The following is a 24,529-nucleotide window of genomic DNA, read 5'->3' on the forward strand; positions in this document are numbered from 1 at the left end:
TTACCCTCCTCCCCACACACACCCCAAAGTGCTCAGCAGCTTCTCTGGGTCTGAGGAGGGCCCAGGGGACCGTGGGCTGCCACATGCAGCTGCAGAACCTGGAGCAGCCCAGCTCAGGGACACTGCTGGGCGCAGCATCCAATCTGCTCTTCTGTGTGGAGACCAAATTGGTATAATACTGAATTCAAAATTTTTACATTAGTAGGGAAGTCAGAGGAGGCAGGAGTGGAATTTATTTCCTCACTATCTCAGCAAATTGGGAGAAGAAAATGCAGAGCAGAAGACTGGGATGTGCCACTCTGCTCTCTAGCCCTGATGCCACGGCGCTGGGGCACAGGGTGGGTTTGTAGCTGTTGTGCAGCTCCTGCCTGCAAACCAGAGTGCTGCTGCCAAGGACAGAGCAGGGACATGCCAGGGGTGTGACTTGTCTGACAGGTGGCTGTATCAGAGGCTGGAGCTGAAAACGTGGTCCCCAGCTGAGGGGAAGCAAAGTGGAAGCAGCAGTTAAGCCAAGTAACATAAATGGCTCTCACCTCTCCTGAGTCCTGCCCAAACTCAGCAGCATGAGAGTCATTAAATTGCATCCAAACACAATGCTCTGATTAAAGCCAGTCTCCAGCAGGAAGATTTATCATCTCAATTACCAGCAGTGGACACAGCAGTCAAGGCCTCATCATTTTACATGAGCAAAGAGGAAAACAGGAAGAGAATCACTAATATTAGCCCAAGGAAGGTAAACAGCTTGCGAGGGAGATGAAGATTTATCTGTGGAAACGCTTGGCCTGGTCCCAGGCCAGATTAGCTGAACAGCCCCCATGCTTCCTGCTGGCTGCCATGCTGCAGGCCAAGCACTCTGCTGGTCCTGGGCAGCTCCTGCTGGGGGACAGAGCTGCCCTTGCTCCTCCTGCACCACTGGGGAGCCCAGAGAGCTCATGGGCACAGCTGGGCACCTTCTGCAGCCTTTCTTACTGCTTCCAGGGCAAATACACCCTGATATGCACAGGTGGGAAATAACCTGGACACAGGCTCTGCTGCAGCAGCAGCAGTGGGTGCCAGGCAGGGCTCTCCAGGGAGGGGGCACAGCTCCTGTTTGGAGCTGCTGAGCCCCACAGGCTGTCTGTGGGAACAAGGGTTGCCAGTGGGGCTGGGCAGTGGCACAGAGTGGTGCTAGGCAGAGACACACAGTGGGGCTGGTTGTCCTTCAGCCTGCAGTGGGGTCAAACAGCCCTGACAGCAGACCAGGAGGCCACAGGGATGCAATAATCTTGTTGCAATACACTCCAGGCCATGTGATTGGTGCCATGGGAATCAAGTGGGTCCTGGCACCTTGGGAATTCAGTGGGTGCAGTTTCCCACCAGCCCCAACGAGCTGAGGCACAATGCTGAGCAGCAGGACTCCCACTGGGTTTGTCCCATTCCTCCTGCCAAGTTTACATCTCACTGAGGAAAGAGACTAAGTGATCACTTGCCTCTGATGGAGTTGGTGATGTCCAACCCTGTGGCATCCAGCTGCACCCCACAAGCCCATGGTGAGCACCACAGACACCTGTGTGCCAGGAACTGCACTGCTGGGTGTGCAGCTGCCAGCCCCCAGCTGCTCTGCATTCCCCACTCCCACTCCAGGGCTGATCCCACTGCACCAGGCACATCCTGACAGCTGCTGCACAGCCCTGCTCCCAAACCCCTCCATCACTCACAAGGCTGTACCTTTACAACTGCCCTTTCCACCAGAGGATCCAGACATAAATTGTACTTTAAATTCAATATCAGTCATTAATATTTCATGATTACAAAACGTTAAGGATAATGTCACTGGGAAGAATGTCTGGGCAGCTAAAATGGATGAGTCAGAGCTCACCATGGGAGAAGTCAGAGCACTGAAGAGTCTCCCTGGCTTTTGAAGCAATCCAGCCTGACAGGCTTCCCTGCCAGAGGGGAGCTGCAGCATTTACTGACTTGTTCTGAAATCCTAGCCACAGCGTGTAAATATTGTCCTTCTGATTCTTGTCACCTCACGTTTGCTCTGGATGCTGAGTTGTGCTGCAGTGCTGCCATCCCCCCTCCCTGCAGAGCCTCCCCATGGAGCCCCCAGCACAGGTCACAGCTGGACTGCCCTCCCTGGGACGTGACCAGGCAGGGCTCACAGCAGTGCCACAGCCAGGGAGTGCAGGGGTCACTCCCATCACCCAGCACAGAGCACTGGCACAGGGAGGGACTGGGATGCACCACAGAGCCACAGATACCCCTTCTGGGCACTGGGCCCTTCCTCTCCCAGGGCTACAGGGCCTGTGCCCTCACCAGGCCAGAGTGGGTGGCAGGATGTGACCTCTGGGACCCAAGTCAGGCCTTCACCTGGCTCCCTGAACATGAACAGCAGCTTCAACACTCAAGAATGAGCAGACACTCAGAGCAAAGCCTGGAGATGGCTCCTGCCCACAGGCAGACAGGCCTTGGCACATGTCAGCAGGGGTAAGGAGGTGCCCTGCAGCCCCAGCAGCTCCCTGGTACCCACTGCAGGGCAGAGGCAGAGCACAGCAGGGCCCAGGCTACCCTGGTGACTTGCGCCTCCAAAATATGGAAAACTCTGAAGAATAAGGCAATGCCTTTCTGTTTCCCAGCATGGTGCCTGGAACATTCTGCTCCCACAGTCCCTTCCCACTGCTGCACCCCAGGATCTCCCATCCATTCCTTCTGTGCCAAGCCTGCACCACCCCAGGCACCCAGGAGGCATCCAGAGCTCCACACCCAGGTGCAGGTACAGTCTGTGAATCCCAACACTGAGAGCTCTGGCAGAAGCAAGTGATGACAGTCCTGCAGTGCCACAGGGCTCCAGCTGAGGGGACATCCACTCCACCAGGGCACAGGACTGATGTGAGGGAGGCAGTGATGTGAGCACAGCCCCCCGGGAGCCCCCGGTGCTGCTCAGCAGGTGTGAGCGCAGGCAGCAAGCTGTGCAGGGATGACTGGCAGAGATGGCGCAGAGATAACACAAATTTGATTAGTGTTCATCAAATATACTATTCGACCATGCTCCCTTATTAATGCTCAGCTCAGGAAGAGTATTTTTAGGTTGTCTAGGGAGATGTCAGACTCAGTGCTGCTGCATTTATTTTTCTTTTTTACTTCGGTGTTGATTAACACTCGCGTCTTGGCCACCCCTGCAATGACAGCACCCAGATTCCTCCTCCTGCCCCACAGAGCATTCCTGCATCTCACCTGCCTCCATGGCCAGGACAGTGATGTTGTGCCACCCTGCTGTCTCCCGGTCCAGGACCTTTCCTGTCACAATTGCCCCCGTTTTGGCATCGATGTCGAAGATCCTCTCGGCGTCCGTGCTGCGGTCGATGGCGTACCTGCGACCAGGCAGAAGGGGAAACCATGAGCAGCTGGAGGTGCTCACCCTTAGCAGCAGCCCCAGGGCACTGGAATCCAGCATCACAGGCCCTGTGGCACAGCTCTCCTTGTCCTGGGCTGCAGCATGGTACAGGAAGGCCACATTTCTACCAGGCTGCAAGCCCAGAGCCTTCCACTAAAATTAAAGTGTGGCTTTTGGTGCATAAAGTGGAGCTGTGCTCAGACTTTGGACAAAGGGAAAAACCTGCTCTGATGGGAACCTTGTGCTTTGGATAGACAGAGCAATACACAAACTGTGGGCTGTAACTTCACCTGTCACTCTGGGAAGCTTCAGCGCTGTAGGTTCAGGAAAAGCATGAACCAAAGTGAAGCATGAGCCAAACTGAAGGTGGGCACCCCTGCTCGAGGAGCCCATCCCACCTGCTACCCCTCTGTGCTGCTCCTGCCACTGCATCCTCAGGTGAGACACACAGAGGGCAGGGCACAGGAGGCTGTAAGCCACAGCTGCAGCTACAGTGGCACAAAGCACAGGGTCTGGACTGACCATGTGTAGCTGGGGCAGCAATCCTGGCAGCAGAGCAGTGGGCAGCAGCCAGCATCCCCCCATCAACACAGCACATCACGCCAGCAGCCCCAAGATTTGCCCTATTTCAGGCTTCCTGTCCCACAAGGAACAGGCTGATGAGCTCCTCCAGCTCTGGCTGTGTCCAGCTGCTCAGCAGAGACCCATCACAGGCATCACTCTGCTCATTCTGCTGCTTCAGTGCTGCCCCAAACAGCCCCTCCTGAGCGTGGAACCCACGTACTCCCTGGGCCACCCCCAGAGAGCACAACTCCCACTTCTCCCCAAGGACAGCCCCACAGCCCACGAGGGGTCAGACACCAGGTTTGGCCCTGAGCCTTCACCAGGACACCACAAATCCATGTCCCAGGGTCTGCCCTGCACTTCCAGCCATTACACATGGAATGGAGCAAGCCAAGAGTAAACCAGGGCACAATGAGGTGTGAGCTCCTGAAGGAAAGGGCTGGAAGGGAAGTCTGATCCAGCTGAGGCTGTTGAGCACAGCCATAGCACAAATAACACAAACCACCACTGCAATCAGAATTAGAAATCCAGAAGGCCTGCAAATCACAAACAATACAGCATAATGTTATTGTGTACAGCATCTTTCACACACACTGAATCCCAGAGTGCTTCACAGAATTAAATAATACAAGACAGCAAAGAGTACAAAGGATGAATTACCAAAAGCAGGGCTGTGAATAAATTAAAGCCTTCAGTCACATGTCCAACCACAGAAGGAAGATAAATGTGGGGACAAAGCAAACTGGAAAGCTGGTGAGGTAGGACTGAGAGGCCACACTGGACAGGAGCAGAGCAGGACAGGCTCCAGGCTAGCAGCAGGTTCAGGACAGAGGAAGTGCTCCATGTGCTGCTGAGCAGTTTTCCAGCAGTTTTCTGAGCTGATGTTCCTTTCCACAGCCAAGGAACATCAGCTCACCTTCTTCATGACCAGAGATGGCCCCGTGCTGTTCTGCCCCATGCCCTGGGATGGGACCAGCTGCAGATGGGAGTGCCTCTGGCAGAGCCCCTGCCCATCCACACAGCTCCAGCTCTGATGGAGGCACACAAAAAGGCATTCCTACAGTTTAACATGTTATACAGTACCAGATTACATTTCCCAGCTCTCTCCCTTTCAGACAGATGGGGAGATGAGAGAGTAAATACAACAGCACTTGCTTGTAGCCAAATAAAAACATTCAAAAGTCACTATCTAAATTCACTTGCAACCAGCCACCATCTAGTACTTATGCAGCTGAATTCCTCCTACCCCCTTACATCTAAAGGTGATGGACATCTCTCACACAAAGCCAGGTACAAGCTCATGTATCTCAAAACCAGCTACCAGGAACTGCCTGCATTTTCTGCCCCAACTCCCAGCTGGCAGCAGAGCTTTTACAGGCACACAGCCAACTCCAAAAGGGACAGTGACACTGTCTTGGCATGTACTGCAGCCTCTCATCCACTCTCTGTTCACTCACTGCAAAGGAAAAGGAGAGGTATGGCCACTTTGAATTGTACAAATCAGTCCAATGTTCTGCTAGAAAGAGGAGCAGAAACTGGGATGACAACACCTGATACCTTTCCAATAGCATAACTGCTTCTACATAACTGCTTCCATTGTTCTCCCACAGCCCCTGATCTCAAACACGTCCTGCCTCCCACTCCACTTTTTCATGCTGTTAAGTTCAAGATGGTAGTTCACCCTCCCCATGGCTTCCCTGCCTCTCAGAGAAGCACATGCCTGTTTTGATCACACTTCTGTCACAAACAGAGACATCTGCAAAAAAAAAATCCACACAGAAAACCCCAGTTAGTGGTGGGAGACACCCCCAAGCCTGGACACATCTGACAGGGCTGCCTGCCCAGCCAGAGGGCAGGAGGATGGCAGGGAGTGTTCAGGGTAATGCCACTGGATCCTGTTCTTATGCTTCTCATAGCTTTGCTGCTGAGGATGTCCTGTCCCTTCTGAATGGTCTGTTGGGGACATGCTGCCTGTACCCCATGGCCAGGCACAAACCAAACCACAACTCTGATCCCTTTGGCACCACTGCCACAGAGAAATGTCACCTTCTCAGCATGCCCCAGGGAAGGAGACAGAGCCCAGCACACTGCCTTGGCAGGACTGACTCTGCTGCCACTCACTGTGACTGTGGAGGTGGCCAGTCCAGCTGGGTCTGCAGCTCCCACAGGCCATGGATGCTCTGCTCTGGAGTGGGAGCTGGGGACTGGGAGGGTGGCACAGGGATGTCCATCAAGCCCTGCAAGCCACAGCCATAAGCTGCTCAGAGCTGCAGATCTCACAGCAGAGCTCACCTTCCAACAGCTTCCACCTCATCCCATGCTGGAGTGAGCAGGGCTTTGCTGGGCTCACTCACATCACTTGTGCAACACAACCTGCACCAACAGCCTCTCCTCCAGCTTCATATTCACCCTTCCCACTGCAGTCCAACAGTGTTTCTCACCTGGGAAGAGGCAGCATTTAATCCCTCCTCCTCCAGGTACTCAGAGACAGGACCTGTGCTCATGTCTCCTGCAGCTGGCTGGTGCTCTGGAACTGCAGTCCCCAGCTCTGATTGGGATGCAGACCTTGTACTCCACTTCCCTCTCCTCCTGCTGGCACTGCCTGTTGGTCTGGATGCTAGAAGTGACTGTTTAATTTCGACAGCTTTCCCCATGCTCATCTTTCCCATGAATGCATTTCTCAAGCAGTTTGTTTCACTTTTCCCCTGAACACAACAAGAAGCACATTTTATGCCATGTGTTTTGTTAATAGGGAGCTTTTCAAACACCGTATGAAAAGCTTTTTGTTGTGTTTGTTTTTTCCTCCTCTCCCTTTTGTATTGAAGCAGGTTGTAGTTCTTGCTGTGCTGTTGGAGTCTATAAAATGCCCATGTCCAACACGTGTCTCCAGATTTTGTGAATGCCAAACAAGAATATCTCTGAGAACCTTAAATCCCAAGCAACATCTTCCCAGTGCTGATAAAGCCTGGAATGCACACAATCAGAGCACAGGCTCCCACTGCAGAGAGAGAAACAAAAGGCTCCCATACAAACAGCCTCACACACACAGACAGTCTATCACTGTATTACTTCATACAATGGCTCAGCTGAGAAAAACTGCACTATGCCCAGAAAACACACAGCTAAAGCCAAAAAGCCAACTGGAAACTATTTTTTTTTCTGAAAAGAAACGGTTCCAGCCTTTGATAGGGAAAAAACCCAAGGATGGAATAAAATAAAAAGAATTGGTCCTTTAGGAGGGCATTGCCCACACTGGTACCACAGAAGGTTTTGTGCCCCACAGAGGGTTCATAGAGCTGCTTGGCCATGCTGAGCTCAGCACAGCTCCCTGCTCAGGCACTGGTGTCACTGGGAGGGTGTCCTGTTCTGAGAGATGGGCTGATCTCCAGGGGCCTCCTCACAGCCAAGGCAAGCAGCTGCCAGGGGCTCTGCAGGCAGCAGTGAGCTCTGTGCAGCTGGAGGGAGGCAGTGAGGAGGTGCCTCAGGGACGCCCCTTCAATCCTCACATCTTTGTAGCAGGTCACTGAGACCCAGCGCAGCTTGTGGGAAGGGATTTGTTCTCAAACCAAGTCGCTGCATCCTGTGGATCACCAGGAAGGCAGGGGAACATCAGGCTGGAATGTGCCTCTAGCAGTTGCTTTGGGCAGTGCAGCAGGGTTGCACAGCCTTGTTCCTGCTGGCCTGAGGCTGAAAACAAAAAGCCAAGGGCACCTCCCTTCCCGTTTGGCTAAAAATACCTCCTAAACCTCGTTACTGGCAGCCTGGTGTCAGCAGGACCTGGAAATCCTGACAGAGCTGATTTCTGCTCTGCTGTGTCTGGCAATCCTTGTTCTTTCCTGCCTCAAGGGGAGAGTGCATCTCGATGTGACAGAAGTGGTGGCTGTCCCCTGTTCACAGGCAGAGCCAACACACAGACCCGAGTCCGGAGAGCAGCCCCTGCAGGAGCACAGCCCTGCCTCTGCTCCCAGATGGAGCAGGAGGCAGATGAGGAGCAGGAAGTTAAAGGGATCCACTGAACTGCAGCATCTTCAAAGGGCTCATGCCAACTTCAAGGCACTGAGGATCAAACGCTGGTCATGCCGTCAGGACCAGGTGCTCTCTAATGTATCAGAGGTGAGGTACAAGTGCTGGCTTCTTGTGACTGAACTTCTGAGCAGCACACTTGAAACGAGAGGGGACTTAGTGCCTCTCCTGCTGACGGGTTAGTGTCACATCCTGGTGCTGCAGGGTGCTGCCATTAATGTCTGTGCACTGCTTTGAAGCTGTTAACAGCTGCCTACGCAGCAAAGTATTTTATTAAATTACCTGGCTAGCCAGAGGACAGGGAAGCAGGAGAGATCCAACTCTACCTTCCTCTTGCATTGGTGCTGCATCAGCACGACCAACAGCAACCTGCAGCTCCGCTTGGTACGTGTTAAATGTCTGTGAAGGCTCACCCTGCTGCACTGCCACTGCTCATGACAGCAGGGACTGCAGCACCAGGGAGTGAAGGGATGGACCAAGTCCCACAGGGCAGCATGGGGGACACAGGATAAGCTACCTGCCTGGGGATAGCTGGAGGCAGGACATGAATTTGAATGCATCAGCCTGACAAGGGAAAACACATGGCAATTCCCAAGCTGCAGCAGATGCCTGGGAGTCCTGTTGGCTGGGTCCTTGTGTCTGAGCACGAGGCAGTGCCTTGCCAGCACTGAGCTCACTGCAGGAGAGACTCCCAAAGCAAAGTTTGGGCTCTCACCATCTCATTCCTGCTCAGTACTTGAATCTGCTTCTCTCAGGTCCAAGTCTCCAGTGCTTTCTGTACAGCATTAGGAGCTTCCCTTCACTGCTTTCTTTTGGTCTGTCTGCAAACAATGCAGCAAGCTCCACAGGGAAGCAGCACAAAGAACAAGAAAAAGCAAGAATAAGAATAGTTCTGTCCCCAAGGTCCCTTTTCTACAATTACAGATCTGAAAGTAAAATCTGTGTTCTGCAGCACTGCTAGAAACAGTCAAGTGAAAAAGCACATGCACACGTGCACACACACAGGTATGTGGACACACCACTCTCCTGCAGGGTGTGTGCTGACAGACACATGCTCAGGGGCAATAAAAAAAGAAATCAGACACGTAGCCTGACTGGAGAGGGACTGGAGAGTCACAGGATGAGGTGAGCAGAGGTATGTTGAGAACACATTCAGCACTCAGCAGCCACTAGTGCAAGTGGTGCAGCACTCACACACACAGTTCCTGGCACACCACGGCTGATTTCAGTCACATTCCCCCCAAAGTCAACTTTGACCATCCAGCTTTGTGACACAGTACTCTCTGCTAGCTGCCAGGCATCTGTAGATGGCAGCTTTCCATGTGTAAATGCATTTCTGAGCTTTCTAATCATCATAGTCTTTGTTTGCATGAGGATCAGGAGATCCTCCTCACCCCACCATGAAACAAACCCACGGCTGCACAGCACCGAGCTCAGTGCCCCAAACAGGCACTGGGGGACATCACTGAATGCAACCAGGCGCTGTAACTGAGCCCTCTGTGGCCTGTCCCCCTCCACCCCACATCCCCATCCCTCCCAGTCCCTTGCTGCAGGGCTGGCTCCTTGCAGAGCTCTCAGTCACAGCCAGTGCTGCTCCCTGGAAGTGAGCGGCCCCGCTGGCACCTGGCACCAGAACACACATTTCAAGGAAATTTTCCACACGTTGAGGATGTTTTCTGAACACCAGATTTCCAACCCAACTGCTCGTGACTCAGGCCAGTTGGCAGGGCCAGAAGGCTGCTTTGTGCCTTAGGTAATAACAATTTAACAAGGTAACAATCTCTTTAGCCACAAATTAAATGGAAATGGGAAATGTCCTGTGCAGATAAGCTGCTGCCTGGATTATGTCCCCTGCCCAAATATAAACTCCTCTGATCTTTGATCCTATGCACACATGCACGCACACAGAGCTGGGCTGCAGCTCTGCACCTCCCAAGCCTCACCTCATTTCTCACCCTTCACCACCGTCCTCCTGCCACTCCTGGCGTCAGGTACCACTGCAGATACCTTGCTGTCAGCAGCAAGGACACACAGGTATCACCCAGCCACCTTCCCTGGCCCTCCCTTGAGCTCACAAAGCTGTCACCTGTCAGTGACGCATCTGCCACCTGAGACACCGCTGTGCCTGCTTGTGCATGGGCTGTCCCTCACCTGCCAGCTGCCTGTCCCACGAGACACACACACACTGGGCCACACACGCAGCACTTTCCACTTTCACCTGCCCTCTCCCACCCTCTCTGCCCCAGCCACGAGCCCTCCCAGGCCAGGTGTCCCCTGCAGGTGCCCCCATGCCCTGTGCTGGGTTGGCTGATGTGAGTTTGGGATGGTGCTTTACCGGACAGGGTGGTTCGCTGTGTCCGGGTCCAGGGCAGTGACCACCCCCACGACAGAGCCCACGTGTGCATCCTCCTGCACCTCCAGCAGGTTGGAGGGGGGCCGGAACTCGGGGGGCTCATCCACGTCCAGCACTGAGACCCTCACGATGGTCTGGTCCCGAAAGGTGCCCAGGTCCACGAACCGCGGGTCCACAAACTTGTTGAGGGCCTCCACCACCACAGTGTGCACTTTTTTTGACTCGTAGTCAAGAGGCTGGGGAAGAGGGAAAGGAATAGGGTAAGCCACAGCCAGCCCAAGGAGCCCCTCTGCTGCCCCTTCCTTCAGCAGAGACATCAGGGCAGCACTAGAGCCACTAAAGCCACCTGCTCCCAAGCAGTACCTTTGTAGCAGCCTGAGGGCTTCTGCTTGGCCCTTCTGCCAGCGGCACCCACACCAAGGGGGCAGGAGGAAGCAGAAGCCTCCGGCCCACTCCCCTCAGGGCCCCCAACAGGGTGCCCAAGCTGTGAGCAGCCAGGATTCACTGGGAAGACAGCACAGTGTGTGCTGCACACAAGTGAGTTTTCATCATTAATCACCCGGCTCTTATTTCTACAGGGGAGGCAAGCTGCATACAGTGGCCTTGAAGAACAATCATTCTTTCCTGCCTGCACCAAGTATTTGCTTGATTGTTTTTGCCACCAAAAGCAGATACAGTTAAAGTGCTGCTGGTCAGGTACAGGAATTAGGTAGGCATTTTTCTCCTCTAACAGGTGCTATCAATAACAGCTGTAAGCATTCCTCTCTGTAGTCCTATGCATGGTGTCTCCTCTGCACAGCTCACTGCTTCACTGCCACCCCCAAGCCACCCTGGGGGACTCCAGCAGGCATTCTGTGCTGTTCCTTTTCTGTATTTCCTCCCAGACACAGCCCTGTGTTTTGCCATGCAGGCAGAGCAGAGACAGGTCTCTCCCTGCATCAGCAGGCACAAAAATGCAGCTGCTACTGCTAGAGCAGCACTCAGAGCATTTTCTGCAACTCACATTCAACAGCAGCAGTCCCCAAAGGAAAGGGTCCTCCCTACTCAATCAACACTCTCACCTTCTGCACTGTGATGACAGCCTCTTGGGTATTGCTGTCCGTGGTGACTTTGAACATCTCCACCCCTTCCTCATCCTTCACTTGGTATGTCATGTCCGTGTTCTCCCCGACGTCAGAGTCCTCTGCCTTCACCCTCCCGATGGCAGTGCCCACGGGGGCCGTCTCCACAATGCTGAACTGATACATCTCTGCAGGAGAAATGGGCACCAAGGTCACTGCTTCTGCCTTTGAACTGCCCCCACCCTTCACACACCTCCCTGGGGCACCTTTTGGGCTGTGAGGGCTGCTCAAACCCCACCGTGGCTACAGTCCAGAATGCCCCAACAGGAGAAGTAAATACAGCCAAAAACAAGGGCTGGGGGAAGATAACTGGGGAGCACTGACATTCCAGGTGCTGTGTGAAGTAAGGGCTGATTTCTCTGCGTGGACACTGCCCTGCAATCAGCGCTCTCTGATTCCTTGCGAAGATTCTTTTGCAATTTCTGATTTCTGGGAGATGCAGCGCAAGAGCTGAGCCTCCCCCAGCTGCAGCCCCTTCCCCGGCCTGCGCTGCAGAGCCCTCACAGCCCACTCCTCACAGCAGCATCACCCTGCACCTTGCCTGGGGAGGGTCCCAGATCAGACACCAGCACCAGGCTGGGAAACAGAGCTGTGCTGTGACAAGGCTGCTGCCCCTGAGCACTGTCACTGTCCTCACACCGGGGCAAGGGTGTGACAGGGTCTCACACAGCAGCCAGGAGGGGCCAGCCCAGCAGCCAAGTTCTGGCCCCAGCTCCCAGGGGACAGCACCATGGTGGACCTTGCTGGCTTCCAGCTGCTTGGAAGGACTCAGGAAAGGGCTGGCCCTGCTCTCCTACCATGCAAGCCATGCTTGCTTCCAGGCCCTGCACTGGGGCAGGGATCTGGCACCCACTGTGCTGCCAGGCAGGGACACATTCAGGCCCAGGAGCTGTGTGTGCCATGGTCCCTGGTTATTGTCACCCTGGAGTGGCCAGGCTGGCTCAGCCTCAGGTTGCACCCCAGCACCCAGAGGAGCCAGGACATGGCCCAGTGCCCCCCCAGGGCAGCAGCACTCACTCTGAGGGAAGCGTGGCGGGTTGTCGTTGACATCAGTGACCACGATGGTGACGGTGGTGGATCCTGAGAGCCCCCCCAGCTGTCCTGCCATGTCTGTGGCACGGATCACCACCTCATAGCGGTCCTGCGTCTCGCGGTCCAGGTCTGCCACGGCCGTGCGGATCACACCTGCAAACAGCAGCACAGCTGAGCACAGAGCTGTCACAGGGCAGCTCACAGAGCCACACACAGCCTGGGGCTGGAAGGGCTCGCTGGAGATTACTTTGGACAAGATCCAGACCTCAACAGGATCAGCTGGATCTCCCTCTCCACACGGGGCAGATGCTCCAGTATTGCACCAACCTTCACAGCCCTTCCCTGGGCTCACTCTGGGATCCCACAGAATCACATCTGGCGTCAGGCACAGCACCTGCATCTCACCAGTGCACAGAAAAAGGCACTGTCACCTCCCTCGACTGCTGGGGACACTGTCCCCAACCACAGCCCTGGTGCTGCTGGCCAGCTCTGCTGCAGGAACACACTGCTGGCCACAACCAGTGCCTGCTGAACCCCTCTGCAAGAAATCACATCAGCAAAAGCCAGCTAAGGGGAGAGAAGGGCACTGAGGGGGAGAGGAACAAGCCCAGGAGGTTGTCAGCCAGCCAGAAACATCCCAAAAATCCTCCTGAAGCCCAGGGATGGCCACAGGCCCAACCTGCTCCCAGCAAGTCTCCTCATGAAGCGTGAAAGAGTCCAACTGCTGCTTTTCCTGTAGGCTATTGCAGCTCCCACTGGGTTAAACCCTGGCACAGAGGAGGTTTGTGCTTTTCCTCCAGGGTGACCGGGAGCTGGGTGAAAGATCTGTGGAGGTCAGAGGGGGCAGGAGTGACAGGAAGAGAGGACTCATCCTCACCCCCACCCAAATGCGGGGGCTGTGCTGGGGCCAGCCTCGAGGTCTGCTCCGTAGAAACCCAGGCTGAGTCACAAAACCCCTCTGGCACACATCTGCAACAGCCCACTCGTCCTGATCTGCTGAGCAGGAGCCAGGCTTGCTGCAGCACCCCTTACAGAACAGGGCTGCCCCTGCCCAGGCTCCATCTACAAGGTGCCGTGGCCTGGGCACATCTCAGAGGTGTCACAGACATCTTTTATGAACAATCCTTTCCTTAGGATTTTTCCTCCTGAGAAGCTGAGAGGCCTCAGGAACAAAATGTAAACATTGATTATCTGCTGCTGTGGAATACAACAGGTGGATCTGTGATTGGTCTCATGTGGTTGTTTCTAATTAATGGCCAATCACAGTGAGCTGGCTCAGACAGAGAGTCCGAGACACAAGCCTTTGTTATCATTCCTTCTTATTCTATTCTTAGCTAGCCTTCTGATGAAATAATTTCTTCTATTCTTTTAGTATAGTTTTAATATAATATATATGATAAAATAATAAATCAGCCTTCTGAAACATGAAGACAAATCCTCATCTCTTCCCTCATCCTAAGACCCCTGTGAACACCGTCACACGGGGGGAATTCTGTGATTTGGAGAATGGAGGTGTGAGCAGCACATTTCTAAAAGTCTGTCTGCACAAAACCCCTTATTTACAAGTGTCCTTCTAAGTTAAGGAGACCAGAGACGACAAAACACATGCTCTGTGTCAGAAAATGCACTGGAGCTTAACAAAATGAATGGTGTGGTAGCACTTCTTACAAAAGTAACTCTCTTAAAACCAGTGTTTATAGGTCTCCAGTATTCATCTGGGACTGGGGAAATGACCAGGACTAAAATATAAAGGAATGTAAAACAAGAAACAAAGAGCAGCAAAAGCCTGAACACTCTGTGCATGGCAGAAATTATCAGTCACCCACGACTGTTTCATTTAAATGGCAACAAAGTAGGGAAAAAAAATTGAGGATGAAAGAAAGAAAAGACTCTGGCCTGAAGTGGCATCAGGGTCAGGAAGGAAGGAGTGCCTACATGGATACAAGGTCATTAACACCACATTCCAGTCCCACTGTATCAGCAGCAGCCCATAACAGACAGGAATCAGCTTAAAATCCTCTCCAGCTCAGTTTTTTAACATTCCCACAGATTTAGACATTGGTTTATGTTTTTGTAAATCCTCTCTCTTCCAGCGTTTTCTGTTTAACTATCAGCTTTACCTCCTCCTACTGTGCACTGCAAATTCATCTCTGCTTTGTTTCACCAGTAATCCTGCCTGGTGCCAGGGACAAACTGGAGGAGGCTGCTGGTCCCCAGTGAGGCATCTGACCCAGGGGGAACAGGGAGCTCTCCTCTTGCTGAGCAAACAGCAGAGAACCATCCAGTGGTCTGAGCACCTTGCAATCCGTTTGCTGATGTGCAGCACATCGAGCAGTGCCAGAGCATCAAAGGTCCAAGTCACCAAGAGCACAGCAGAGGGGGGGCTGAGTTCCAGCAGGCTGAAAGGAGCAAGATTTGGCCACAGGGATAGATCCCAAGGCTACCAGGTATCTTTACCCCACAGCCAGCAGGTTTCCAGTTTCCCCATTCATGTGTCTGCTGTGGCCTTGTGCACCTGCAGACCAGGGCTCACGCCATGGAGCCACTGGTGCTGTGGCCCAAGGGCAGCCAGAAATGCCACTGAGCTGGGAGGATGAAATTCCTCCCCCTCGCCCTTTGCATGACATTACAGGTGCAGCAGGAGCTGGCAAAACTGTTCAGGAGACATTTATCACTCCTTCCTTCGTGAAACTAGCAATTATTCCAATGATTAGCATTGTTAGGATTTATTATAAAGACATAACCACCATTTCAGATCGTTGCCATTCTCCAGCTCTCATGGATGGGCACAATTATCACCCAGCCTCCCTTGTCCCTCTGTCACTTCAGGTTCTGAAATTACCTGGACTCTCCTGCCTTCAGCCCCATAGATAAGGGAGCAGGTCTGAACTCAGATCAGGTAGGACTGTTAATCATTGAAGAAACAAACCCTTGGTAGTGGCTGCACCACGAGGATGTCCTGATCCAACACTGAGGTTGGAAACCTCCCCGTTGATACGGGCTCTCGGAGGAGATTGTGCTGTTATCCCTGGGGTAGCTTGGTCCATTGATCAGTTGCATTGGGTCTGGATGCTATTAGCATGTTGAGGGGTTGCTCCCAGTCTAGAGCTATGGTCTCATTTTTGGAGGTTTGGTTTTGCTCTAAGGTCGCCCCAATGGAAAAATGCAGACCAGTGGCTTATGAGTCAGTGAACCCAGGATAGGCACAATTATCAGCCAGCCTCCCTTCTCCCTGTGTCACTTCAGGTCCTGTAATTACCTGGACCCTCCTGCCTTCAGCCCCACAGATAAGAGAGCAGCTGATTATCCTGTGGTGGGCCCAGGGTGTGCTCTGACCCCCTCATTCACCTTCTCTGCTCAGAGGGAGCCATTCAGCAAGGAGTCCCACTCCTCCTCGCACACAGAGGCAGAGGGGACGCAGGAAATGAGGCAAGGACCCATCCCAGCAAGGATGGCACCCTCCCCCGTGGGCAGCACAAAGCCCCAGGGCTCAGGGGCCAGCCCAGCTGCTCGTGCTGACAGGCCTCTCCTGCCACCCCACCGTGAATACAAAACCGCTATTTCTGGGCAAGCGCTGTCTCATTGAAATTTAAGCAATTCTGTTAATTAACGGGGTCTGAAGCATTTTATAATGAAAATGATTCATGTCAGCACAATAGTGATGAATTGGGATGAGAGGGAAAAAGCTCATGCATTCACCAAGGCTGTAATGACTTAACTGAGCTGCTCGTAATGATATAGCTCATAATACGCCATGCAGGATGGGAGGAAAGTGCTCAGGCACTTCCCAGAACACCTCCAAGGTCACTCGTCCCAACAGGGAGCAAGTCCAGGCTGTTTGGCACATGCAGAGTAGGGCCAATGTCCCCAGCCAGCTCCTGTTCCTCCAGCAGCACAAGGCAGAGAAAATCTCTGCCTGTGGCAGGGGTGGAGACTGATCAGAAACCCCCTCTCATGGTGTTGTGCGCCCAGTCCATGCTGGAAAGGTGGGGATCTGCTGCAGACAGACTGCCAGACCTCCAGGAGCCCATCAGGACTGTCACTGGGATGCTATTCCCAAATGGCATGGGCCACACCAGGCCACCAGCCCGAGTCAGGCTGGCTTTGTCTCCTAGGCTGAGGTACCTCTCACCATTTGCTAATAGCTGAGGCAGATCAGGGTCTCCTGCTCCACATCCATGTGGCACTAAGGGCACCACCTCAAACAGCCACCAGCAGCAAACCCACATGGTCCCATCCTCCAGAGCCAAGACAGTCTCTGCTCCCAAAACCTGACCCCCAGGGACTCTGCAAAGAAGCTGCAAGGGATGGAGACACAGACATTCCTTCCTCAAGGCTGTACAGAGAGCACAGAAAAGCCATTGCTATCATTTCCCAAGATTCACCTTCTTTCCAGCTGGAAAAACTGACAAACTTTGTCTTTCCCAGACACTACTAACAAAGCAAGAACAACCTCGAGCTCAGAGTTGTCTCCCCCATTCTTGTCACTATCTGTTATAGCTGAATAACGTGGACACGTGGTGGCATACCCTCTGGTACAAGGCACATGTGGCTTTCCAGCATGATCCAGATTAATCAGTATAATTACCAGGCAAGGGGACACTTAGAGCATCACATAAATACCACTGAATCTGCTCCAACAGCAGACTCTCTTCGGGTGACAAAAACAAAGCAGGACAAAGCACTCAGCAGGTAACTGCCTTCCAGGAATCCCATCATTAGGGGCTTTGCTCTGCTCTCAGGTACCTCTAGGTCAGACGTCCACATCCTCAGAGACTGCCTGGACAAGGCACCTTCCAGCTGAGGGCAGGAGGAGCAGTAAGCCAGAAAATCATGGAGTAACAAACAGGGATCTATCCTGAGGAGGTTCCTGATCCATCACTGCTCAAAGCAGGCAGTCTTCAAAGGCAGAGGAGATTACCTCTGGGCCATCAAGAGTCAAGGTTTTAGTATCTCCAGGGATGGAAGTGCCACCATCATGGTGACAAGCCTTGTCTTCCTGCCATTTGGGTCTCTTTAGTGTGAATGCCTGAGAAGAATCTGGGTCTGTCTCCTCGATCCCTCTCTCTCCTATTTAGCTAGATAAAGCAGATTAATTTCTGCCAGCAGCCTGGTCAGTTAGATCAAACCCATCTCTGCCTCAGGCCAGGAATGGCAAGGCACCTGCCAAACTGACTGCAGATTCCTCACCTGTGCCCTCACCTGCCTGCAGGGACACAGAAACACCAATATATCTGCCAAGACACGAGTCCTGCTGGAAGCACACATCCTGGAGGAGGTCAGCCCTTGCAGAAGAGGTCTTGGCTTCAAGAACCAGCACTTCAGTCTCCCTCCAGCCCCCATCCTGTCCTTCAGCTCAGCACAATTTGAGAGGCAGAAGCTAAAGGTGCTCTGAGTGAAGTACGAGGCACAAAGGGTCAGGAGGTTCAGGAAGCACCTAACAAGGGCTTGTTCCAGGCTGCAATCAGCCTTGCCCATGCAGGGCAGAGCAAGCACACTCACCCTTCCTTTGTCCCTTCTTTTAGCAGCTAAGTCCCTCATCACTTAACATTAATTCCCTCAGCACATTAGTAGATACACTCTAATTTCCTCAAGATGACCAAACATACAATTTGGTCCCAAATCAGCTGAAGTTCCTGCACCAGCCTCAGAAAAGGGCTGTTAATGTTCAATCTCACTGATAAGAGGAATCCCCTTAAATAGATGTGGCTTCTCTGCAGACTCTTGTGCCTCACACTCAGAGTCCCTTGTGCCTGTGCACAGCTCTGGTGGATAAGGGACAGGGATGGGACACAGACCTGCACAACCTCTGGGCACAAAGAACACACATCTGTGTTTCCAGGCACCAAGGAGTGTTTTTAACAAACTGGCAAGAGCAGCAGAGAAACGTGTTCTGCCTCCCACCACCCCATCACACAAAGCAACAGCTCAGTGTGCAGCAGGCTCCCAGCCCCAGCTCCTCTCCCAGCCCAGCCTCACTGCCCCAGGAGCAGGCACATCTGTCTCCAAACACAGCAAGGCTGGCAGGTAGGGCTGAAAAAACTGAGAACTGCACACAAATAACCATCAGCTTCACGCCAGTACCTCCATTCTCCCTGGCCTAAAAAGCTCCAAGCCCTTATGGCTCAGTCTTTAAACCAGGACACAGGCTCTAGAACTCAGGAGCTGGTTTAAGTCATCACAAATGCCAGACTGCATTTCAAATACCTTCTGAGTTCTGCCTTTCCCCTGCATTCAGCAGAGTGACAGATTTGAAGAACAACCTCTTCCTTGTGGTAGAGAGCCAGGCTCCCGTTCACAGCCCCAAACTGACAAGCTGGCTTTTAAGGAAGCAAACATAATGAAACCTATGGTGTTCCACGCTGTGGTTGCTCTATAATACTCAGTATCCCTACAAAAGGATGAACAAGACTGCTGGAAACAGGAGCACCAGGCTGTGGGGTGTTGAGCAGCTTCAGGCTCCCTCCCAAGGAAGGGATCACAGGCAGCAGGGAGTCTCCAGCCACACTGCCCAGGAATGAGAAAGGGCACTGCAAAGTGGAACAGACACGAGCAGGCAGGCACAGCTGCCTGCCAAAAGAGAGATTTGCCCCTATCAAGGTGAATAATCTGCAGTGGTACAGAGAATGCAGGGCGATATAAAGCAGCATGAAAACACAGCCTGTGGATTTAAATGCACAAATTTCTCCTCTCATGTAAAGGCACTCAGAGTGCCCACACTCAGGTGCACATCTCCATATTGGAAAAGAATAAGCTTGAAAGATCTTGGTGAGGATGAGATGCCTGGAGCTGGAACAGGAGCTGCCACTAAACCTCCCACCCTGTGTAACTTTGGGAGAGCTGGGCTCGTGGCCCAGCAGCAGTGAGGGGGATTCTGCTGTCAGATTATTGCTCTCACCCAGCCAACACCCAGCACAGCAGCAGAAGAGGCTGTTTCCCACTGGAAGCAGCAGGGCAGAGCTGTGTGCTGGTTGCTGTGAGAGCACAGCCTCCTGAGCAGATCAGGGCAGCCACAGCACGGGCACTGCTGCTGCTCACCTGCTGCAAGGAGCAAAGATTGCCTGCATCCTGTCTGAGAGAGGAAGGCAGAACAAAGCTTACAAAGCTTAATGCCTGCAGGCTCTTGCAACAAGCCACGGGGATATTCTTACAGCTGGCAAGAAAACCTTGCCTCAAAAGCTTATGCATATAAAGCTCCCCACTCACACAAAAAAAAGCCAGCCTTGACCTCCAGCACACACAGCTGAAGTTCTTGAACCTGATTTGGTGTACACAACACAAGTTTCAGTCTGTGAAACTAATCTCAAAGCATGAGAGTGGCTGCTGTATATGAAAGAAAGAAAAGCTCATGTGCATCAGCTGTGCTTTCTCTTCACCATCATTCAGTTCTGGAATCTTCCTACAGCATAAATGCCATCCTGCTGCTCCCACTATTCCAGTGGAGCCATTTAGATGCTTGTCTCCCTCCAAAAAGACCCGAGATGCTACAGGCACTCAGGGCTTACTGAGTGGCAGGACTTGGCACAGCACAGCAGCCAGACAGTTTGGGTTTGCCTGTGAAAGGTCCATTGAATATAAAATCCCAGCTGAACACTACAGCTGGAAACATCCATGAACAGGAGACAAAGTCAGCTACACATGGTCCATGTTCTGTACTCAAGCATGGAAACCACTTTTGTACATGCCACACCTGTGCTGTGAAGGAGGGTGTGGAAAGGGCACAAGGCAAGGGGGGAAGACAGAACCTGGGCAGGAAGGAGTCAGGGGCTGGGGTGGTGTGCAAGGCAGCACATGCATGCATGCACCTGCAAGAAACGGCAGAGAAGGAGGTCAAAACCAAAAATGGAAATCAAATTGTTCTTCATTATCATATATTATAAGAAATGTAACATGCCAAGTTTTTATGGTTCTTTTTATGGCCATTAATAACAATGGTGGCTCTGAGAGCTACGCTGCTGCTATGGATAATTAAATCTTATGCTCAGGGCAGAAGCTGGGCCACCTCGGGCAATCAGACTTGGATTCCCCTGTGCAGCATAAAGTCTTGTTCTACCAGAATGAGAGTGGGAGCAGGTTGGGGTGTGCTTGGGTGGATATGATGACACCTCGTGCCCCCACAGCACTGCTGCAGCCACAGCTTGAGGGACTGATGGGCAGAGCTGCAGTTCCTGCAGTGCTGGTGGGGCAGCTGCCACAGGCCATTTGCAGCTCAGAGACCCCCAGAGTCAGCCCCAACATCTGTGTTAGCAGCCAGATATCCTGCAAGCAGACATGCTCAAGAGGAGCTGGAGTCTTCTGCAGATTGTCAGCAATTTTGCCTTTGTGAAACACAAGCAAGTAAAACAGTAAATCAACCCCCCAGTGTATGAAACAGCCAGCTTGAGAATTAAGACACAAAAAGTCAAGGAATCAAGAAGCTTGGATTCCCAGAGTGACATTAATTCTCACCACAGTCCCACAGGGCACATTTTAGTTTATGCCTTAATACAGAGCATTAATGTGGCAGGAAGCTGAGCCTCTGCACGTCCTGGCTTGTGGTCCCTCTCCATTCCAGCAGCCAGACTTCACTCACACAAAGCTGTCTCACATTAACGAGATCTCACGTGCACCTGAATTTTCAGTGGTTAGCCTATTGTTCCTACACACACAATATAAAACAAAGCAAATCTGGCACAGAAGACAGCCCAGGTGCAACAGCTCCTGAGCAAGGGGTGGGTACAGCCCCAGCCTGCTGCTTGTGCCCTCTCCCCCCTGCAGCAGCCTCAGTCCAGACAGAGGCATTTCCCAGCACAGGCCACAGTGTCAGGTGTGTGTAGGAGCTCCCAAACCCCCAAATCTGAGTGTTCCTCCAGCAGCAGCCAGGCTGGTGGCAGAGCCAGGGCTGGGCCCAGCTTCCCCATGTGCACCAGAGCACTGCCAGGAGCTGGAGGGTTTCTTGCAGGTGCAGAGGCTCAGGCATACAGACCTTCTTCACACTCTTACACCAGCATCTCCAAACAAATCCCAGCCTTAGAAAATATCAGCACAGACACAGATCAGCCTGACAGAGATGTGGTACTTCAGCCCAGGGGTTGATCTCAGTTTATGCCACTGTGGTTCAGCAATAGGGTGGGGAGGACTTTGCTGTCCAGTTTTCCAACACAGGCTGCAGCTCCTCAGCCTGCTTGTCCTTTGACAAATTTTCCTTAAACTACAGGCACTTTACTGCATGCTTTGTGCCTTAAATATCCCTTATTAGCATTTGAGTGTCTTCCCTTCTTAGCAAGCTTGTGAGGCTCTCATTAAGGGTAATGAGAGTCAAACTCCTGGGAGGCAAGGAGAATATATACCCCAACATCTCCTGGTTATGGTCTACTCTAACCAGTATGTCAGAGCATCATCTGCCACGGATTTATTACAGAGGCATTTTACAACAGGCTCTATTATAAGTTATTAAGGAATGGAGCAGCTTCTACTGTTCTTTCATTAAATATTAATAGAACATTTATAAACCTATCCTTAATTTAAAGTGTTACCTTTAATCAAAGCCCTGGTGATAATGATGCAGCCTTTGGTAAGGCCCCTTTGGTAGTATTTAAACCTTCTTCACTGAAGTTTTATGTGCCTGTGGGGGCATTCCTGATCCAGGCAGAGAGGAGCTCTGGCCAGTGCAGGTGCAGATCAGGCACTCTGGGCAGGCAGCTGCAGATCCTGCTGCAGTCAGGGCATGGAGCTGGGCAGCAGCATCCTCTGCAACAGCCCTGCCAGCAGTATCCAGCACCAGTGGCCAGCAGGGAGGCACAGATCTGGCTCACAGCCATGCCCAGGAGCCACAGCCCCTGTGGGATCTCGTGGCCCAGCCCAGCTGGGTGCTGCTCACCTGTCTTGCTGTCCACAGTGAAGTGCTGCTCCCCCTCCAGCACACTGTAGACCACCCGGGCACTGCTCCCATAGGTGGGGTCGTCGGCATCAGAGGCCATCACCTGCATCACAGAGGTGCCTGCAGCAGGGACAAGGAGGAAAACAAAGTCAGGCAGGAGTTTAGAAGAGCAGCACAGGCCTCAGAGCAGGGCACTGATTGCTTGCAAATGATGAGGGGAAGGAGAACAGCTGGGTGCAAATGCAGCATCACCTCCCCACCAACACCTGAAAGCCAGGACTCCAGACACAAATGCCTCTGGTGTGCTGCAGAGTGGCAGCAGGGACAGGATCCTGGAGCAGGACCTGCTCTCTCCAGGAGATCACTGGTCTGAGCAGCTGGGAGCTTTTCCCCCAGCAGCTTTCTGCTGGACCATCTGGGGGTGTCATACTGGCACCTGCCCTTCCTGTCAGCACAGAGTGAGTGACATGGTCACCTCCAGCACAGAGGCACCACCCAGCTGGGGCCTGATCCACACTGCAGCAGGCAGACCTGCCCAGGGACAGCAGCCTGAGGAGAGGAAAGGCTTTCACTTGCTCAGAGCCAGACATAGCACCAGGTCCTCATGCTCTACACGTAGCAGGGCAGGAGGACTATAAATTGGATAAAAGTCCATCAAATGTCTGCAATTAAGTTATTGATTTTCAAGGCTGCCTCATTAAACTGGGTACTTCACTCCAACTGTCCCTGTGATGGCTTTAATTTGACATCATGTTCAATTTAACAAAAGCAGGGCCCAGGACATGAGGGTGGGGGCAGGAGCAAAGGGGCTGAATGTGGAGAGACAACAGAAGGGAGAAAGGAAGGGAAGCCTACTCCTACCTACAGACACCTTGAGAAAGGAGGTGGTGTGACCAAAGCCCTGTGAGGACAGGCTACCCTGTTCCATCTCCAGCACCAGACTCGGTGCATCCCTGCCCAGAGGCCAAGCACTGGCAGCAGTCAGACAGAAGCAGCCTCTGTTGCTGTGTCACAGGAGGCACACAGGGAGCTGAAACCATCCAGAGGAGGATGAGGAGCCTCAGTCCCTGATGCCTTCCTCCTCCTCCAAGTGCAGGGCCTGCAGGCAAGGCAGGGATTTCCTGCACTCAGGCAGCAGATGAGGCAGCACAGCACAGTGCTGCTGTGAGCAGCTGGGATGCACAGGCTCCCCCGGTCCAGTTCACTCTGATCTCCTGGAAAGGGTGTTCACTGAGGGAAACAAGCAGTTACCATGGTTGCTTTTCATTCTCCCTGGCAGCCTTCTCAGAGCTGCAGCTCTGCTGATAACAGGAGAATCCCCCTCATCAGTCTTCAGCAACAAGCTAGTTTGAGTCAACTTATTTATGCTTTGCTGTCTCCAGTGAAGTTATGGTGCATCCCTGCCAGGCACGTCCAGATTTTACACCACGGCAACACTGGCTCTCTGCCTGGCAAACAACTGTTTAAGAAATACTATTGCTGCATTTCCTCCTCCTCTCCCTGCCATAACACAGCTCCTTCAGGCAGGTATGAGCCAAGGCAGATCACTCCCACACCAGCACTGCACATTCCCCCGGGCAGCCTGGCGTGCTCCCTTGGCAAGCTTCTGATCAGAAAGCAAAAAAAGGGACCAGAGAAGGGAGATGACACCAGGGTCTCCAAGCACCCTTCTCCCAGCTGCAGGAGAAAAGCCTCCTAGGGATGCTGGAGGTGCCAAAGCCTGAGAATCACAGAAAGCAGTGCCTGCTCCTGGGAACAAGGGAGGGCACAGCCTGGCAGCAATCAGCTGAGTGCCCAGAGTCCACAGCAGCACCCCCTCCTGCCCCTGCAGCACAGGCAGAGCCTGCTGACCTTGCACAAACACCCCTCACTCCCAGAGCCACTTGTTCCTGCCGAGGGTTGGGAGATCCAAACCTCACCCACAGGGACCCAAGCCCATCAGTTTATTTCCCTGCCCTTGCCCTGTACACCCTGTGTCAGGACTGCACATCTGCAGACAGAACAGGTGCCCCAAGGACCACACCACAGCCTCCTGTTCCAGCCCTGTTTGTGCAGTCATCCCAAAGCAGGGATCGTGAGAGGCAGGCTGGCCACTAAACGTTTGCACCACTCTGCATCTCAAGATGCATTCACTCAATTGCACAACCCATCTCCTAATCCATCCCTGTCAGGCACAGCTGTACTCCCTGCGGTCCAGAGTT

General features: G+C 53.0%; 1 protein-coding gene across 1 annotated transcript in view; it reads right to left on the reverse strand.

The window, feature by feature from the left end:
• Positions 1-24,529, reverse strand: part of CDH22 (cadherin 22) — a 79,114-nt gene that overhangs the window by 15,532 nt on the left and 39,053 nt on the right. Inside the window, exons 4-8 of the mRNA XM_030963086.1 lie at positions 22,329-22,448; positions 12,455-12,622; positions 11,378-11,565; positions 10,299-10,552; positions 3,217-3,353 (exon numbers count right to left, since the gene is read on the reverse strand). Of these exons, the coding sequence (XP_030818946.1) occupies positions 3,217-3,353; positions 10,299-10,552; positions 11,378-11,565; positions 12,455-12,622; positions 22,329-22,448 (867 nt within the window). The remainder of the gene's footprint in view (positions 1-3,216; positions 3,354-10,298; positions 10,553-11,377; positions 11,566-12,454; positions 12,623-22,328; positions 22,449-24,529) is intronic.

Source organism: Camarhynchus parvulus, chromosome 20 (assembly GCF_901933205.1).
Source record: "Camarhynchus parvulus chromosome 20, STF_HiC, whole genome shotgun sequence".
In the NCBI taxonomy this organism is placed as follows: domain Eukaryota; kingdom Metazoa; phylum Chordata; class Aves; order Passeriformes; family Thraupidae; genus Camarhynchus; species Camarhynchus parvulus.